This window comes from Tachypleus tridentatus, chromosome 4, assembly GCF_004210375.1.
Source record: "Tachypleus tridentatus isolate NWPU-2018 chromosome 4, ASM421037v1, whole genome shotgun sequence".
Taxonomy (NCBI): domain Eukaryota; kingdom Metazoa; phylum Arthropoda; class Merostomata; order Xiphosura; family Limulidae; genus Tachypleus; species Tachypleus tridentatus.
Genome location: NC_134828.1, coordinates 50,917,314 through 50,937,578, shown reverse-complemented (window position 1 = coordinate 50,937,578; position 20,265 = coordinate 50,917,314). Strand labels below are relative to the sequence as shown.

The following is a 20,265-nucleotide window of genomic DNA, read 5'->3' as shown; positions in this document are numbered from 1 at the left end:
TCTTCCTCACAGTCTGTACGACGCTGCTTTCTCAAGCCCCAACATTGTTTAAATATTACCATAAACTCATTGCCAATAACATTGCAGTTTCTTCTAATCAGCCTATTCCACCATGGCAAATTACTGTCCCCAATTGTAACCTAACTTTGAGTCATCTGAGGAAAGCAAATACACCCGATTGGAAATATCACTCTTTCTTTGCTGAAGATCTTTCATATGATCCATCCATTCCTTTATATACAGATGGTTCCAAATCGGGTGACTCAGTGGGCTCAGCCATGGTTTGTGACAGTTCGATTGTGGCACACAGACTCCCCCTACAGTTTCTGTTTTCACTGCCGAATTGTATGCCATCTCTCTTGCCATAAACATATTGAAATAATGCAATATATAAATTGTACAATATATACGGACTCACTCAGCTGTCTATTGGCCCTGGAATCATTCCATGTTACTCACCACCTTCTTCTCATCAATATCGAAAACAAACTGGCCCATCTTTCTTTCTCATCTGTCTCTCTCCAATTCTTTTGGATACCAGGTCATGTTGGTATTTGTGGGAATGAGCTGGCTGACAGAGCAGCAAAGTCTGTCTGTTCTGGATCTATCATCCCAGTACCCATTCCATACATGGAGTATGGTCCAGTTATCAAATCCAGACTGTACACCAGATGGCAGGCAACCTGGAATAAGCAACACAATAACAAGCTTTTTCAAATCAAACCTTCTCTTGGTCTTTGGCCCTCTCGCTTCTGTAAGGATCGAAGAGAGGAGGTTGTTTTAGCAAGGCTACGCATTGGTCACAGGTTTTTAACCCACCACTTCCTTTTATCTGGGACTGCTACACCAATGTGTGGTCTATGTGGCACTCAGATCACAATCATCCACATTTTGTTATCATGCCGTTGTAACAACCTAGAACAACGACACCATTTTAAAGATATTTGTAAGGTGGGTTGCCCTTGACTTTGGCCCATGTTATAGGTGATACTGCCCATCTCACTCATGTTTTTATATTTTTAAGAGCCGTTGGTTTTTTACACTTAAGTTAAGGTTTTTTATCGGGCTATATAGTGTTTCAGCATGATTTCTTTTACACATTTTAATGTTTTAGCACGATTTCTTTTAGACATTTCAATTTTTATTTTGACTTGAACCCAGGACTGGAAAGGCCAACTTCAGGTGACTGACTGCAATTTCGATCTTGTTGCTTCAGTTTTCCTGGCAAGTCTTAATTTTACACATTTTAGTTTTTATTTTTCTTTTGAACTGAACCCAGGACTGGAAAGGCCGACTTCAAGTGACTATCAGCAAGGGTGTATTTCTTGCTTCAGTTTTCCTGGCAGTTCCTAATTTTACATATTTTACTTTTTACCTTAATTGCCCTATACCTATACTGTACCACATCTCGTCTGACACACATAGCCTTGTAGCTTTGTGCCAATAAACATTGAATACTTATCTACCTTTTTATGAATTACGATTTTGCAACAATTTTATGTTGACTATGGAGACAGAAATTCAAGAAAGCATATAGTGTGATTATTAATATGATCAGAGTTGATTAAATTAGCCATCCACACAATTGCATACTGGTCCGTAAACATTTTATGTGTAAAATAAAATGAAATTTTCTGTATTATTGTCACTGTTACTATTTAACATATGATTTGATATGGTTTAAAGTCAATTGGAGTTCTTTTTGTGGCCTGTACTGCAATGTGTTCTTGTCCAACTTTCACTCATTCTATTCTACCAACTTTTATAGCTTTCCAATTTTTTAAACATCCAAGAAATGTAAGATGAAGCAGAGCAAGAATTTAGTATTTTATAACTTTAAACTAATTTATTTGTTAAAGCTTTGTTTTAAAATATTTCAGTGTTTATTATATATACTATGACAAATGTCGATTCTAATATGTTTCCTTTTAAACTACAGTCTGCATGTTAATTGTTAAATAACTTATTTCATAAAAAAATCAAACTTTCAAAATAGTATTCTAAAAACCAATTTATTTTATTGATGAAAGAAGCACATTAGATTATTCCTTGATGATATAATAAAACGCATTTCTATACAGTGTACTACTGAGTGTGATACTCAGACAAGTTTTTGTGATGTAATTACTGGTTTCCTGGTGCTCAAACAATAAAATTAATTCCTAGCCAATTAATAATACATGTATTAATGAGAGTTTGTATAAACCACCACCTTTAAAATTATTGTTCTATTTATTGAACCTAATCTTGTTTGTAGTAGGTGTGGTAATGGATTAGACTCAACTTTAGAGTTTAAGTTTTTAAATATTAGCAATTATCAACTGTTTTGAATGTTTTTAAGAATAAAACATGTGCAAGACAAAAATATTAAGAAACTAAAGGCTACTCAAAGGTTCATTTGTTGTGTAATTTCTGTACTAGTAAATGGTGAAATGTGTTCATTCCACTTTAACTTTGCATTGGTAAAAATGTATCATGCTAAAATTTACTTTTTAAAAAACCCTCAATACCATAGTAATTGTTAATAAATAATACATCCAAGAAAAAGGTCTGGAATGGGCTAATAGTCATGGCATTCAATTTATAGTCTTTGTATCACAGGACTGAAAACAGTTGCCTAATGTACCCTTTCAGCTGTTGGAGAATTTTAATGTTACATTCACTTTCCCTTTTTGTTGGTAAAAAAAATAGCACAAGGTTGGGTAGTAGGTAGTATTAACTATCTGCCTTTATTCTAGTCTATCACTTCAAAAGTTGGTAAGGCAAGTGCAAGTCATTAACCCTGGCACTTCAGATACATGTGTTGATTGCCTGCCTCAAGTCACCACAATTCCACAAGTAGCAAGAGGTGGTGTATTGCTAGATTTCAGTAGTTGTGTGTTACCATAAGACATGTTGCTAGGGTCAGAAAATGGGTGACCAAGGTTTAGGATCATGTAATTATCTGTGACATGTAGCAAATGGTTTACAAGTGAACCATCATAGGATGCTGTAGATCAACTATTTCATTGTATGATTATGTGATATTGAACATTTTTATATTTTACATTTTGATTATTTGTATATTATGAATCTGTTTAGAGGTCTGTTGTTGCATCATACTCTAGATATACAAGCTAACAAGCTATGTAGTCCTGAAAAGGATTGTTTTGTGTCACATTAAAGATAAAACATTCAAACTATAGATATAAATTGTATGTATAACATTATGAAAAGAAATAACAAACTTGTTACTAAAATGTACAAAAAAGCATGTGTTAAATTGTTGATTTTACACTTCAACTCACACCAGTTACCTAATGTCAAACATGGTCTCATTTCTAGACAACTTAAATAAACTGACAGAACCTACAACAAAAACTATGGTAGAATAACCACCATGCAAGACTTAAAAAAATTCATTTTAATGATTACCCTAATAGCTGTATTGTTAGAATTTTTAAATTTTTCCTGTGAACGGAATTGAGCAAAAGCAAATCAACAAACTTTCACATGTTGAAACTTAACATGCATATGTAAACTCCTTAACTAGCATATGTAAAAATTAAGTGGTCATGTGATATGTTCAATTATTGCTTGCATTATATATTCAGAGATAAAGTTACATCATAATTAATTTGCAAGACATTTAGTAAGAGAAATAATGTTTATCATTTTCAAAGGGGCATCATTATAATCACCTGCCTAGCAAAAAAAAAATTCTGAAAGGCTTTTTCTTTGATTAGGGATTGAGAGGCACATGACATCAGAGTTTATCAAAAGAGGAAGTCAAAAGATAGTATATCTGTAACTAAGAAATTTTGCTGGTGACTAAGGGAAAAGGTGGTTAAAGCTTTAACATGCAACAGTAGTTAGACTAAGTCTTTATTAGCCACTCTTTTAATTCTTTTCAAATAATAAAAATTTGCTGCTACATTATGTAAAGAACATTACTAAATCTGTTAAAAGCAGTATATATAAAAACTGTTTATCTTGGATGAAAACGGAAAAGCACACAAAAAAAACTGAAAGCATCTGATAATCTGAGAGTCACAGGCTCAAATTCCTGTCACACAGAACATGCTCACCCTTTCAGTCTTGGGGATATTATAATGTGATGGTCAATCCCAGTATTCTTCAGTAAAAGAGTAGTCCAGGAGTTGACAACAGGCGGTTATGACCAGCTGCCTTTCATCTAATCTTACACTGCTAAATTAGGAACAGCTGACATAGGTAACCTTTGCGTAGCTTCGTACAAAATTAAAAAAAAAAAAACCCAAAGAAAGAGAACTTCTTTTCATCCTTTTCTCTAGAGATGGTGGAGAATGGCACTGTCTTTGACCATTACAATTTATATATATTATTCCAACTGAGAATTATTTTAGTATTAAATTACATTTAACTTTCCAATGAACAAACCCCTCTAGTACCTTAATGCATTAATGCTGAGTCCAGGCTGTTACTCAGGTAAGAAGTGGTTCAACAAATATTGTGTGAATTTCCTAGTAAACTAATAAATCAGTGTACAGCATTAACATAATTTAAAAAAAAATTAACTCATTAATTTGAATTGAATAGTAACTTTAAAAGCTTCAGTATTTTCATCTATACAGGTACACAGCATGAAATACAACTTTAAAAGCTTCAGTATTTTCATCTATACAGGTACACAGCGTGAAATACTGGTGTCCACAGGATATATTGCAGAGGGGGCGATATGACAAAATGGTATCAAATCTATAACCAGAGAAATGCAAAATTGGCAATCCAGGAGGCAGGGAGCAAGTTTTCCACTCTTCTGCAGATGCCATGGTGTTTAAAGTTATACCAGATCATAAATAAAAAAAAAGTCACAATTAACACCAGGAATATAATATGTAAGTATCATTTAGATGTAAATCAGAATGATCAAGAGGAGGATGTAACAACTTAAGTATCAGCAAATAAAACTTTTTAAAGTTCACATAACAGATTTTAAAGTGCTGTACATTTATTTAGTTTATAAGAATTTTAGGAATTTCAATATGATTATGTTTAAGACTTTCTAAGGTTTCAGTTTTCAAAGTATTAAATATTTAATGTTGATAATTCTATAGTTTTATTAATATTTGGTGGAAACTTTGTTACTACTAGAAACACTGCTTTGTTGAAGAACTTTACTTTCTGTTATTTGATTAGGATGGTAATAAAGTTCTAGAAAAAAATACCACAGTGGAAGTTATCTGTTTTAAGACAACTTTATTTGTTTAATTGGAAAAGATTTAAATTCTATAAGTATTTTTTTCATTTAATTGCAAAACTGTTACTTCATAATAGGAAGGAGTTTCTTTTTTTCTTAACTTTTGCTTGAGGTATAAACTCTTGCTTCATTTCATTTTTAAAAGGTAATTGTATTTAGTAGGAAAATTATTTTAATTATTGCATGGTAGAAAATATTTCTCATTTTTGTTATAAATCATAGAAACTCTTATTTAACTCTATAATTGAAAATAAATAATATTTTTACTTAGAAAAATTTCTAAACACTTATCATTATAAAAACATTTTTTCTGTACTTTTTCTTTGCAAAGATTAACCTTATCCAATAAGTTTCAGAGAGCAGTGTTTATTTTATTTTTATATCATATAAATTTCTGTTTGTTCAGTTACAAGAGATTTTTCAACCGTATTTTATTGGAAATTGTTTTCTTATTGTAAAAACTCTGTCTTATGATGGAAGTTATATTTTTTGTTAATTAAAAAAAATTATTTTTCTTGATTTGGAACAAACTTTTTACTACAATTGTATATGATATATAGAAATGTTTATTTCATTAGTGTGTTCTATTCAAAGGGTTTGTTCAATTTGTTTGTTTGTACTAGAAATACTTTATTCCAATAAATACCTTACCACCTTTAACAAAATAGCTTATCTCAATTAGTACTGCTCTTTACTGGGGCAAATTTTCAATGCTTAACACTATTCTTTTACTTTCTGTTTTAGCATATCCACATCTAAATAATTATGCAGCAGCTCTCCATCAATAGAAACATGACACAACCCGTATTGTAACCTTTACCCTTGTTAATCACTTCTCAACTAGCAATAGTACTGTAGAGAAATGTGCTTGTTTTTGCTCACAAGTTTGTCAACATTTTCTGGTATAATACAAGCTCTGTTTTTCCATTTTTCTTCACTATTTTTATTGTTTTTTATTTATAAAGGTTTTTTTGCTACTGTATTGTAGATACCACTTTGTAGTAAGTGATGTCTGACCAAGTATACTTTTTTTTTATATCTACACTGTCCATCGTATATAATTCTTTCTGCTGTGGACCAGATGCTGCCAAGTGTTGATTTTGTATCTTCCTTCAGTTGTCATCTATGCCAAAGAGTTATGCTGCAGAGAGGGGGTGTTCCTCAAAACTGCTAGTAGTTTTCTCTAGTGGTCATTTGCTTCATAAATATGTTAGTTCCAGACTGTACTCTCATCGATAGACATGATTAAAGCAGACAGGGATTTCTACACATCTCTCATAGTTGATGACTTTGAGACTCTTCATGCTACAAACCTGTTGTCACTGGTTGATTGACACTGTTGACATGATAGCTCTGCTTTTGAGAATAGGGTATTGTGGTCACCTGTTGCACTTTCTCTGGTGATGTAGTCCTCTAGACTACCCAGTGCATTTTCCCACACCTTCTTCTGAAGGAGCATGGGAGTCTTTGCCACTTACCAGTTCTTAACCACTGGGGTGTTAGACTATAGAAGCCTATCCTTCTGGTGGATGCATCCTGTCACTAAGTTGAGAGTAAGATGGTAAATTTTGTGGGTGTTGATGGTGTGTAACACTTCATGCTACTGACCTGATGTAAAGTACCAGATATTACCAGGTTTTGGTTGTAAAACTGTCATATTCCATCAAGTTTTGGACCAGAGAGGTCATCTCATTGGGGCTTTCCTCCTTCCTACCATCCTCTGGATGTTGGTTCATAGTGGATCAGGCATTGGTTAGATTGGAAATGTGGCTATACAGATTATGGGATTCTGTCATGTTTTTTCTGCATTTTATGTTTGCAACATAGGCATAAAACACCAAGGAGCATACCTGGATCAGATATGGTGTTGTCTCCCACTGAAGTGTGATATATATACTTTTTTTGGTTCCACATCTCATTGTTTCTCTTTGGATCCTTCCTTTTATCACCAGCCCTTTACCAGTTCAGTGTGGTATTTTAGACATTTTGTGAGAGTAAGAAAGATATTGTATCAGAAGTTAATATTTTCCAAAAGTGATAATGTATTTTCTATAGATACTTACCTCCTTTCACATCTGCCGCCCAGCCTCTCTGTTTCATGTGATATGTAGTGTAAGTCTTCTGACCAATCTACTGTGTATATACTTTCTAACAAGTAATACTCCTTTCACCTAGTAAATTTAGATACATATGATCTTACTTTCTATTTATTCCACTTAATAAGGTAATTTCAAGCCATTTTTACTTATAATCTGCATTCATCTTTGTTATTCTTAAATTTCATCTAAATACCAAAAACTAGAGGCTGTTCTACCATTAAGCACAAGATAAAGAATGAGGTTCTACATTTTCCTAAACTTAAAATGCATTTCCACGCTTGCCGCTCACCTTACACCTTCCACTTTTACATATCCACGTTAATAACTTTGCACCAGCTCTCCATCAATAAGAACACAAAGCATCTCCTATTGCAGCCACTGCCATATCCACATTTGCCCTCATTAATCACTTGAAAGTATCTTAAGTGCAATAAATGGAAAATGAGGCCATGTATATCTAAGTCCATTATGTGGAAGGAATAACACTTGTACTAAGCTAACTACACTGAAGTCTTGTTGATAGTATACACCCTTTTATATATCTATATACATAAAATATTCTTTATCATATTTCTAAGAATATTCTAATATATTCAGACAAAAAGTTGTTTTTTTTAAATGAGAGTATTTCAAGACCCTTATTCCAATACAATAATAAATATTTTTTTCACAACTAAAAGTATTTTGTTTTTTACAGTGAGTCGGAAGCTAGTTATTTGTGCTGTGGTCTTAAACATTATTTGGATATTATGTAGTATACACCTCTTTATAGGAAACTTGGTAAGTGTAATTGTAGTACTCTTACAAGTGATAATGTGCAAGCTAACCTGCGATGTTTAACACAAAACTGCTGAGAACATTTGCAATTAAATCCAAAAGTACTATTAATTGGTTTAAAACTTTTAAATTGTATTATCATTAATTTTGTAACTTAAGTCATGTCTCCAAAACTAGTCACTTAACTGTTTAGTATACAGATGATAGTCTCAACAAACATTGTATTTGCTGTGTCTTTAACTTTTAATTAAAGAATTAAGATATTGCTTAAAAATTAATTATTGAACACATAGAAATGTAACAATTTTCTCCTAAGATTAAAAATTTGAATAATGGTTATTGTGACTTGGGGGTGGCTCAGACAGTCATACAAAAGCTTGATCACTGGATAGTGATGATAACAGTAATGTAGATCATTCATAAGAGCTTAACTTCTTGTTAGAGCTTTCAGTAAGGTAAATTATGTGAATATTATGAGAAAAAAAATTGGAGATTGTTAGTAATAGGCTTTCATTGAATGGATTTATCACAATTACAGTTAAATGGGATTAGGTTCTACCTTTTAAAGTATATTTCTAATTATTCAGTTTTCATGTCTTCTGGATAAGCAAGTTTATTAACACACTGTTGTAAGGAATGTCTAAATACATATTCTTGAGATACAACTTTATTATTATATTCTAGTACAAAAAGAAAAGAATGCTGCTTCCGCAGCTGATCATGAACCCTCTCGTGACTGCTACTGGTTATTTAGCTGTTATTTATTACAGCTACATTATCTATGTAAGTAAATTACCAACTTTCTCTTAATAGTTTCAAACAATTAGATTAAATCTAATATAACTATGATAGTTTTAGCAATTTTAAAAGTACCAGTAGCTCCTTTATTTTGACTTAAAAGTGTTTCACTTTTTTCAAGTAACATGTTTTGATTTGTTTTAATAAAGAAATGTTTATGAATGAAGGGTCATATTTAAGTATAACTTCAAAATGTGATAATATGTACACTTTATGGTGAGATATACCTAGTGGTTAGCATGAAAATGGCTACTATAAAAGTAATGATCAACTCTCACTGTTCAGCCTAACAAAAGTCACATAAGAATATGATAAGTGGTGCTTTTACCTGACTGACTTCTGTACAAACTCTCACTTTAAAATTAAGGATGGTGTGCAAATATAGGCCTTGTCTGGTTTTGTACAAAAGGAAAAACAAAACTACAGTACAATACTATTGTTTTTTTTAACCTACCTGCTTGCAGTCTCTGTATTTGGCTAATTAAAAGAATCGTTATGTTGCACAGTTTGTGATAATGTTATAAATGTTACGAATTTGCTTTGTTTATTAGTCCTAGAAAAAAGAAAGAATGTTTGATATGAAATTATCCTTTTTGGAAAAAAAAAACAACTGTCCTATAAAAAGATCTAGTGAGAGCAAACTTTAGTTTGGTTTCTGTTTATACCTTTTCAACAACATTAGTCACTTATAACAGCTGTACATCACTATCAGGTTTAAAGTTGAAGGATAAAAGAACAACTCTCATAGTTAAGTGTTTTGATAACTGTAACAGACACAGGACTTATTTTTTCCTGTCTATCAGAATCTGCCAAATTTTTTAAGATATATTTATTTTTATGGTTTTGTCATCATACAGAATTGGAAAAGGTTTGTCACAACTTGTGTTCCTAAAAGTCTTCAGAATACACATTTCTTTCAATTCCTTTTAATCATTAAACGTTATATTGTGTTTAACTTGATAATGTTTGATAACGTTTTGTTGTACATATGTTTTTAAAATGGTGTATAATTCATTAATACTGCAATTGGCCTGGCATGGCCAAGCATGTTAAGGCGTGCGACTCGTAGTCTAAGAGTCGTGGGTTCGCATCCCCGTCGCACCAAACATGCTCACCCTTTCAGCCGTGGGGGAGTTATAATGTGACGGTCAATCCCACTATTCGTTGGTAAAAGAGTAGAACAAGAGTTGGCGGTGGGTGGTGATGATTAGCTGCCTTCCATCTAGTCTTACACTTCTAAATTAGGGATGGCTAGCACAGATAGCCCTCGAGTAGCTTTGTGCAAAATTAAAAAAAACAACAACAATACTGCATATTTGACATTTACACTACAAGAAACAAAGAAACTGTATAGCTGATGTATAGAAAATAATGAGACTGTTGAACGTGTTATTGGTAAGCTATGATAGGGACTGGGTATTCAGTTAGCCAGAATTATTGGACTGTGAATACAATAATATTTATTTTGCATCCTGTTGATGGGAAAAAAGGTCATGGATATGTTAAAAGTAAAAAAAATTTGATCAGATCGAAGTAGCCCAAGAGCTGTTGATACTTGCCGTTGATTTGTTTCTGTAGGTCTCCGAATGGAACAATGGTAAGTTTATGAACTGATAATGCTTGAATTACTAATTCGATTCCACACAGTGGACACAGCAGATAACCAATTGTGGCTTTGCTTTGAAATAAAAAAAAAAAAATTGAACTTTTTTTTTTCTCTAACATATCATTTCAACTTGGGGACAGTTATGCAAAGGGAGCCAATGTGTAACTTTTCGAGAGAATTCTAAGCAAACAAGCAAATTTAAGATTTAATCCAACTTTTATTCATTATCATGAATAGGTTTAAATGTAGCTTGTACTTAGTGTCTAAGTTTCAAGAAACAATAGAACACTATAAAAGGTTACAGTCACATGGTTCAATACATCTTTTATCATATTGTATTAACAATTTTACTTTTGTTTCAGGACATTCTGCAAAATCTACTTGTAATAGATGAACTGGGGGCTCTGAAAACAATTCTACATTACATTTGTATCTTTGCACCATTTGGATTAATATCACCTTGCATCAAATTACTGATTAGGATTAAGTTTAAATTAAACAGCAATAGTGGATATTCTTTAAAAACAATGTGGTTTTCAGTTTTGACTTATCTATGGTTCTGCTATCATGATGTTAGGAAAACATTTAGGTTCAAGAAATCAACTTAATATAAAAATATGACTATGGTAACTATGTTACCCAAATGCTTTTGAAAAGATGGCCTTTCTTTTTCAGAAGCAATGAGAAAAGTTCACTTTTTGAAGCACTTGGGTCATAGGGTTTCATATCTTTGTGGTTTAGAAAAAAAAGAAGAAACTTTATTTAACTGTACTTCTCATTGTGCAATTGATTGCACTAAAGTTATAATTATTTGTGGTGCTTCTTTTACATTTTTAGTGTTATGAGAAAATGTATGTTGTATGTCTTGAAATGCTTTAAAAAATAGAATATTAAGCACATTCTTGATCACCTCTTATTTTCTTTAATGGTAATAATGTATTTCCATCTCGTTCCAGACTGCTTTTGAAGTATACACAGGAAAAAGATTTGCCAAGATCACCAAACTAATCCAAATAATAGTAAGTATTATAAATTCTATTGAAAGACTAATTTAATGAACTTATTATTTGATCAAAGTGCATCAGAATGAATAACATATTATTCAATAACTAAACAACTGTGCTAATCCACAACTTGTTTTTGGTATTTATATTAAAAACTTATATGCTAATACATCTTTCATAAAGTTTTCATTAGTAAACAACTTGCGTTATACCTATGACAGTAACGTTTCATTAGAATCTACAAAAATTAGAACTTGATACCATTGCTTTCATTTCTATTTCAGTCAATATAAAAATATCTTTATGCATTATTTTTTGAAATTATTTATTTGATTTATCATATCTCCTATCACAAAGTAACTACACAACAGAAAGTGGAAGTCATACATTTGAATACTCATTTTGATCCTTAAAGTTTCTTATGAGTCTAATTTATAATATTAATTTTTCTGCATGAATCCTAAGAGCAGGTATAATAACAATAAAAACATCTCTGATATCAGAAAATATGCAAAACTAATTCATAATTACTTTTTAAAACTTTAGTCATTACAATATCATAAAAAATTCAGTTGTTGTCAGAATTATTTTATTATCTTCATTAATGAAATGAAGAGCAAGAATAAGCAAGATTTAGTCTATTCTGCCAGAAGAGGGTTCCTTGCCAATAAGGAATTCTTCTAAAAAATTAAAATTTGAGATTTGGAAGTACTCAGTCACAGTCACACACTCAAGTCAAAAACAAACAGCATGGTATTTGTATATTAATATCATAAATTAAGGCTAAATTCAACTACTCCATATTTTCAGGATTATATGCTTAATTCAAAATAATTCATTTATACATTTATTTGTCATATTTAAGACTTTGGTCAAGTCCAAAGCACCTAGAATTTGTATCTCAATATCACATACTCAATTTAAAGCCACGTAATCTCAAATTTTACTCTAAGTATTATACACTTAATGATTAATCTAGACACCTACCTTCTAACTTTGCTGTTAATATTACACACTCAAACTAAAGCCACATAATTTCACATTTTACTGTAAATGTCACACATCTTATATAAAGCCATGCAATTTTAGATTATATTTTCAACAAGTGCAAAAAATGTTTAAATAAAAAACCTGGAATAGGATTGGGAGCACCAGAAAGTAAGGAAACAAAGTCGGAATGGATGGAATAGCATTACAACTCTTAATAATTTTTGATGGGGTGCAGCCTCAAAGTGGGTGTGTCCATAATTCTGCCCATTTCTACTCACATGCTTTTCATAACTTGATAATTGTTCAAACCAAATTAAAAGTGTATATAGTTAAGTTTCTCTGTTGTAAATTTGTTCAGCAAACAAATTCAGATTAACCTAGGTAATCAAATTACTTGACCCAAATGAAATATATGACATCAGAAAGGAGGTATTTGATGTTTGAAGTAAGATGGGAAGCTGAAAGACTTATATTTTGCTTCTGGGAAGTATCATAGCTACCAGACTGTTAATAGTTGGCTCAAAGGAATAGTATCAAAACCACTGATTTTTTTTAATTATTATTATTACTTTAATGGGTATTTAGAAAGGATTAGGTGCCTATGAAACTCAAATCTATAATTGGTTAAAAATTCAAAGTAAAACACACAAATATGTTCTAGCCCTGAAGAAGCTGCAAAGGCAAAACCCTGGTTAAAATAAAAGTTCTGTTATAATTATCTGGTGTGCAAAAGTCATATTTTATAATTTTAGGTTAATAATGTGCACATGTGAAAATAACTTGACTTACATGAATTTATGTTGCTACATAATTTTAATGAATCATTTTTAGCAGTCATATATATATGCACAAAACAACTTGTATGTGACAACCAAAAGAAATAACTAAAAACTAACATAATAACCTAAACGTGTAAAAGTACTATTAAAACACGCGTGTACTACAATTTCTAACGGGAACAAGAAGGCATTAAATCACTTATACTGAAAAGTAAACAGTTTTAAAACAGTAGCTTCTGTTTCTATTGCCTTGATACAAGTCACGCTGTTTGCATATAATAGCACAGATCTAACATTGAGTAAAGTGAAGTGATTTCGCTTGTGAACATATTACTTCAAAATTTCACACATAAGTTCCAAAACAGACATTCTTATAGCAATATACCATTTTATTATATAAACATGGTACTACAATTTAAGAACTTCAAACCTACTGTGGTCACGTGGCTAAAATTGCTCAACATAAGTGGGCGAACGGTAAAGAAATTTGTGTGCTGTTAAAATTTTAGTTAATTAGCGATTAACTTCGTATCTTAAAAAAAATATGTTTTATTTCGTTGTAGCTATGTTGATAATGGTTTGTCAAATGTGATTAGGACTAAGTGAATATATGTCTATAAATTTAACTATTTTACATTATAATTTGTTATTTATAATTATTCATTGCAATTGTATTTTGACATTTCTTATTTGTAATGTTTAATATTTCCAATTAATATTAGTTTTCTAGTTACCGACTATGAAGCTGTTATCATAATCACATATTTGATTAAACTTAACATTGGTGTTCAGTACATTCAAAACTGCAGATGTGTTTCTATTTTGTACACAATCAGGTTACGTGTTAATGTAGTTTTGTTCTAAACTTACTGCGTGCAAGAACACACACGTGTTTTTTGTGTTGTTTTTTTAATCAGTGATGTCGAGAAAACCCACTTGTTGAGAAATTTATATGCAAAAAACGGCTCGTTTGGGCTGAGAAAACACTTTTACATGGAAGAGCGAACAACGTTTCGACCTTCTTCGGTCATCGTCAGGTTCACAAAGAAAGAGGTAACTGACCGGAAGCTGACCACATGTTTGAAAGGGGTTGTGTAACTGTGTGTCGAAATGTAGAGGGCGGTATTAATGTTTGAATATATAATTTTATTTATTTTATTAATATAGGTATAAAGGCGTTCCTTTATATTGGTTTATTTTGGGTTTAAGTTGTTGTATAAGTAAGGCTTCTTTAATTTTGCGTTTGTTTCTTTATTTAGTATTTGAGTGTTTTCTATGGTTATGTTGTGTTTATTTGACTTGCAGTGTTCGAAAACGTGTGAAGGTGACTTTTTATGTTCTTTGAATCTGGTTTCCATTTTTCTACTTGTTTCTCCAATATAGAAGTCGTGGCAGTTATCACATTGTATTTTATAAATAATGTTGGTGTGGTGTTTGTCAGTGTAGTTTTTACATAGTATAGACCTCAGTTTTTTGCCGGGTTTTTGAATAAATTTGGTATTAATTGGAATGTCATATTTTGTTACTAATTTTTGCCAAATGTTGGTTATTTGTTTGCTGATGTCAGGAATATATGGTATACAGCAGTATATGGTTTCGTGGTTTTTGATTCGTGAGCTGTATTTACTTTAGTTGGTTGATTTTGCTTTCTGTCTAGGTGTGTGCGTATAATGTTTTCTACGGTTTGTGGAGGAAACTTATTGATGTTGGTGAAGTATTGTTTTATTTTGTCTAATTCATCGTTAATTTTATCTGGTGAGCATAGTTTTATGTGGTCAGCTTCCGGTCAGTTACCTCTTTCTTTGTGAACCTGACGATGACCGAAGAAGGTCGAAACGTTGTTCGCTCTTCCATGTAAAAGTGTTTTCTCAGCCCAAACGAGCCGTTTTTGCATATAAATGTTGTTTTTTTAGTTTTACATATTGCAAACGTTAATAGTAATGTTAGTTATATAAAAGTAGATTCAGGCTTGGCATGGCCTGGTAGCAGTTAGAGACCTGAACTCGCAAACCGTAGCTCCCTTCCATCCATAGCAGCATTATAATGTTATGATCAAACCTACTTTTCGTTGGTAAAAGAGTTAGCTGCAGGTGATGTTGACTAACTGCTCCAGGAGTCGGCGGTGGATGGTGTTGACTAGCTGTCTTCACTCTAGTTATCACTTCTAAATCAGTGTAGCTTTGTGTGAACAACAGAGAAACAAAGTAATTTCAAGAGAAACTTCTACATTTGTACATTGTTACAGAAATAACTATTTCTAGTTCTGAGAGTTAGTAACTACACAAATGAAATGAAAGAAAATACAATCCATTACAGGATCAAAATACAGTAATGCAAGTTAGCTTTTTATACACGTTTGTTTCCTTGAACAAATGATTGAACTGCTCACACATGGATGCCAATTTTTGGCAAACTTAAATTTGAAATTTTCCAAAGCGAATCATAATTCCATTTGCGATGTCATATCTCTGCAAAGTTTGGTTTTCGGTGGTTGCTGTGATAAAAAGCAAGTACCGCACGAAAATCAATATGGAACAGCAAATTAGGGTGGCGGTGTCCAATCTGATTCCAAGGTTTGAGAAGCACACATCCCATTAGTAATTGTGATTATTTAAAAATTAAATAAAAATGTTGTTTTTACTCTCAATTTACGTGTATTATTCTTTCAAATGGCTACTAAGTTCTTAGGACATAAATACTTATTAATTATTAAGTTGTTTGGACCTAACTACTTAATAAATGGAACTGTTAGGTTTTTCTTTATGCCTAGGAGTACCATGAAAACAATTGCTGAGACACTAAGAGCGTCGTGAACCGAAAAAAGGTTTGGGATACGCTGCCCTAGAATATTTCATGAAATACGATAACTCACAAAGATTTCAAACAAAGAAGTGAGAAGAAAGACTGGATAGAAATATGCCATAGTAGAGATCACTAGAAGCAAATGGATGTGATAGGCCAAGTGCTAAAGATAGAATAGAACAGCATTACAAAATAGGTTCTGTTATAAGTTGATGGGGAAATAGAGAAGGGGAGGTGTAAAAGAACATGTAGAATACCGAAAGAGGAACTGAAATCTAAAATAAAGCTGACCTAGGGCATCCCAACTAATGGGCCAAGATATAGTGTGCTAGCGAGATCTTGCAGAAGCATTATGCTTCATTTGACTCGAAAAGAATTAAGTATATAAATTTTCCAACACCAGGGCAATTCATAATCTTTTATTCATGATCAGATTCCATCTTTTGCTACCTAATGCCAAGATATTTCTTAAGTTGTTTTCTAAGAGCAACATAATTATTCAACTATGCTTATGACGTAACTGACTATCAGACATCAATTTATGTTGTAGTTTCTTATCCAAAATCAGAATATATAGTAGCATATTATCCAATGTTATGTTTGTGGTGACGTACCATGCAACACCTTGATATGTAAATGCCTTTTATTTAACACAAGTGTGTGTGATCGCTCATCATTAAACATTGGGATACGCAGTTCTTTATATTCAACAGGAGTAAAGAAGTAGCTTTTTATTCTGCGCCAGAATATAAGGACGATTTATCTAAATTCAGTAACTTCTTAATTACCATCAGGAAATATATTAATTTATTACTTATCGTAACAAAATCCTATAAACTTGTTACCCAACAGCAGTGTATGTAGTAGTTGTTTATCCGAAATAACTGAGTATTGGAATTTATTATTCGAAACCAAAATATTAGGTAGCTTTTGATCCAACAGTCTATTATCATTTTATTGAATATCAAGTAAAGTTGTCATATTATTTTTATCATTAGAGTATAAGGTATGCTGGTATCTGAAATCCAGTATATCAGTTCAGTATCAAACACCAGGATATGCTGTTAGTGTTTATTTTATGTGGTAATTTTGTGATAAAAGAGTTGCTACATCACATTGGCAAAAGAAATAACAACACCTTTATGTTTTCCTATCAAATACTAAGGTATATTACAACTCGTTACCAAATACTAGGTATTCTGGTAACTTAACATCATATATAATACCAGTGATGTCAGTTTTGTTACAATAAAGAGTTTGTTCATTAAACTGTATCCAGTCAAATGAATACACAGTTAAACTGTCAACTATGTCAAGCACAGAATACTCCTCTTAGGCCTTCTTCGAATCTGTGTTATAAGTATGACCACCAATCTGATACTAGTTAGAAAATCAGTTTTACCAGAAAATGCCACATAGAGATAAGAAGGAGAAATTTATAATGTGTCACTCGATTTATTGCAGAATTTCTGAAACGATAACATGTATATTAGCTCTAGCTTGATATCTTTAATTTAAACAATTTTTAGGAACACAGTGACATTTCTAGATGTAGAAGTACCCAAGGCTGAGAGGGAGAGTTTACTATTTGAGCAAGAAATTATGCTATAATGGTCTATGGCATCGGTCAGATTGTTACTGCTGACTCAGGGAGATTAACAGTTTAAAAAATCCAGTAAGGTTTTGACACCAATAATAAAGACCAGAGCAACAGTAGTTCAGGTAGTTCATCCTATTATAAATGATGGGATTTCCACCTTGAGGAAGGAAGAGGAAATGTTGAGAGACTGCAAAAGGCATACACCATCGTTTCATTGCTAGAAGATAACAACAAGATGTATGGAAGATTGGGCCTTCTGGAGTTGGAAAGCAAACTAGGTCAAGTGAAGGTCAACTCTTCTATGAGATACGAGTAGGAAGCTCAGCAGTTGTGAGACAGACCAGTCAAAGCTGGTGAGAGCCCAAGCAAATCTCAAGATATACATGGTCACCAACAGATGAACGACAGTGACACTTGAAGATCTGCTGCTGTGTAAAGGTGAACAGAGTGAAGTCTCATCTACTTTGTGAGGTGAGTGCACAGTTGTTTTTATATTTAATTCATATATTTTCTTATGTGTTGCATTTATAATTTATTGTACCATCTGCTTTCCACAAGAGGAGGAATTTTATTAAAAACCTTCTGTAGAAAAATATTTTGAACGTAAATGTTGTACGTTTAATGCACAACTACTCGCTAACACACATTAATACATGAAAGTGAGTTTTCATTTTATTGGTTTTTCGAAGATGAATTTAACACCAAAGGATTTAAATTTTTAATATGTAGCTAATTACTTTTATTAAAATAGAGGTTCCGTTATAATGTTTTTATGTAACGAGTTTGATTTTACTGCATTTTTTTTTTTACTTTGTGTTCACGGTTAAAGAACTTTGGCTTAAGCAACTTGGTTAATTATTGTACTAGGCTGCCCCTTTTATAAGAATACAACTATTAATATTTCTTAAAGTTCTGGTTTAAAATATATAGTAATTATTAAAATGACAATTTTATTATGACATCGATATTATAGGGTTTTCTTTTTACTCCAAGAGCACAAAACACATATACATAACCTAGATCAAAAGAATTAGCATTGTAAAACTCTTTGCTTTTTTCGAGTTGACATTGTCTAAAGAGAAAAGGTGTTAATATTGTGAGAGAGCAAAGATTACCAGGTGACACTGTTGGCTGGGGAAAGAAATTAAGGATACCAGTTGAAAACAGATGTATTTCTTTGAACCAGTTTTAAGAAAAGGTTATTGAGTGAAGAAATACCCGAGATCAAATTATTTCGCTCTAAGAAGATTAATCCTGAGGGAAACAATGCTGTAGAAATAAACACTTTCCAGAAGAATCGAATGTGGTGCCATTTGTACAAACACTGCTTTCTGTTTTTTCATCAAAATAGAGATATTTATTAAACTGTACCCAGTCTCGTTATTTCGCAATTAAAGAAACTCAGACAAGTTATCAAACATAGAATAGTCTTCTTATTTCTTGACCAAATTTCCTGTATTAGTAAGGTTGTTGTTGTTTTGAATTAAGCAGAAAGATACACAATGGGCTATCTGTGCTCTGCACACCATGGGTATCGAAACCCGATTTTTAGCGTTCTAAGTCCGCAGACATACCGCTGATCCACTGGGGGGGGGGCTGTTACAATCTTTTAAAACTTGTATTACTTTATTTTTTCTCTTTCTGCTGTAAACTAGATTTAATAATTTTACCTGAAAATACTACTTTTTATTGAATGAAAAGTCGTATTGAGACCACTGTGATACAGTTAAATCGAAATAAAAAGACAAACTTGTGTCACGAAGAAATTGTAAATGATAAACATATATTTAATATATTTACGACGTTGCTGAATGGGTTGCCGTTCTAATTGATTTTAAACTTTTTCTTATTTGACACTAGTTTAAAATCCTGGCACAAACGCGTGAAGGTTAAAAAACATATTTTTTATAGAAAATATATTTGTATCATAATTTGTTTTACTTTTCACATATCATTAATATTTTTCTTAAACTACATAAACACTGAAATATTTCAATCTATACCAAGTTTATATTAATTTGATGTTTAATCCTTTTGAATACTATTTTTGTAAACTATATCTCTTGATATCATAATTTTGTTCTGAAGAGAGAGATGTTACAATACCTATTCCAGTCTCGAAGAGTAACTGCACTACCCTCCCTAATTTAGAATTAGAACTAGAGGGGAAAACGCGTTTAAGCTAGGTCAATAAAATCTGTATCTATCTTCAGAAATATTTTCCAAACAATCAACCATTCAAGAAAATGTTTTCATCAGAAGCCTGTCCTAGTGATCAGTGTATCTAAAACACCAAGACCTTTAAATAATAATAATAAAAAAAGCGTCAGGCAACTGCGTAGACATATTAATTTGACCGTTATTGGGAATAGGACGAGGGTTGGAGAGCATGTTAAAAACACACACCGTTCATGTATAACTATATAAACACATGAACATACATAATATGAACATAAGTAAATAGTCCTGTACTAATCAAACTGACAGTTGATTCATATCTTGACTGAATAAGTTTTGATTAACTTTACTTTATTAAAGGAACATTCATTTTCGGCGTCACGTAGTAGTGGACGGCACAGAATCCTTAACTCT

General features: G+C 32.0%; 1 protein-coding gene across 3 annotated transcripts in view; it reads left to right on the top strand.

The window, feature by feature from the left end:
• LOC143249116 (uncharacterized) overlaps nt 1–20,265 on the top strand; it is an 84,155-nt gene that overhangs the window by 8,389 nt on the left and 55,501 nt on the right. For 2 of the 3 annotated variants that reach the window (XM_076498458.1, XM_076498457.1), the window contains exons 2-6: nt 4,645–4,856; nt 8,015–8,097; nt 8,779–8,877; nt 11,455–11,517; nt 17,603–18,144. In XM_076498458.1, coding sequence (XP_076354573.1) covers nt 4,697–4,856; nt 8,015–8,097; nt 8,779–8,877; nt 11,455–11,517; nt 17,603–17,644 — 447 coding nt within the window. In that variant the 5' untranslated portion in view covers nt 4,645–4,696 and the 3' untranslated portion in view covers nt 17,645–18,144. Of the gene's footprint in view, nt 1–4,644; nt 4,857–8,014; nt 8,098–8,778; nt 8,878–11,454; nt 11,518–17,602; nt 18,145–18,859; nt 19,041–20,265 lie in introns of those variants that run through there. The other variant, XM_076498459.1, reaches the window with a different exon arrangement.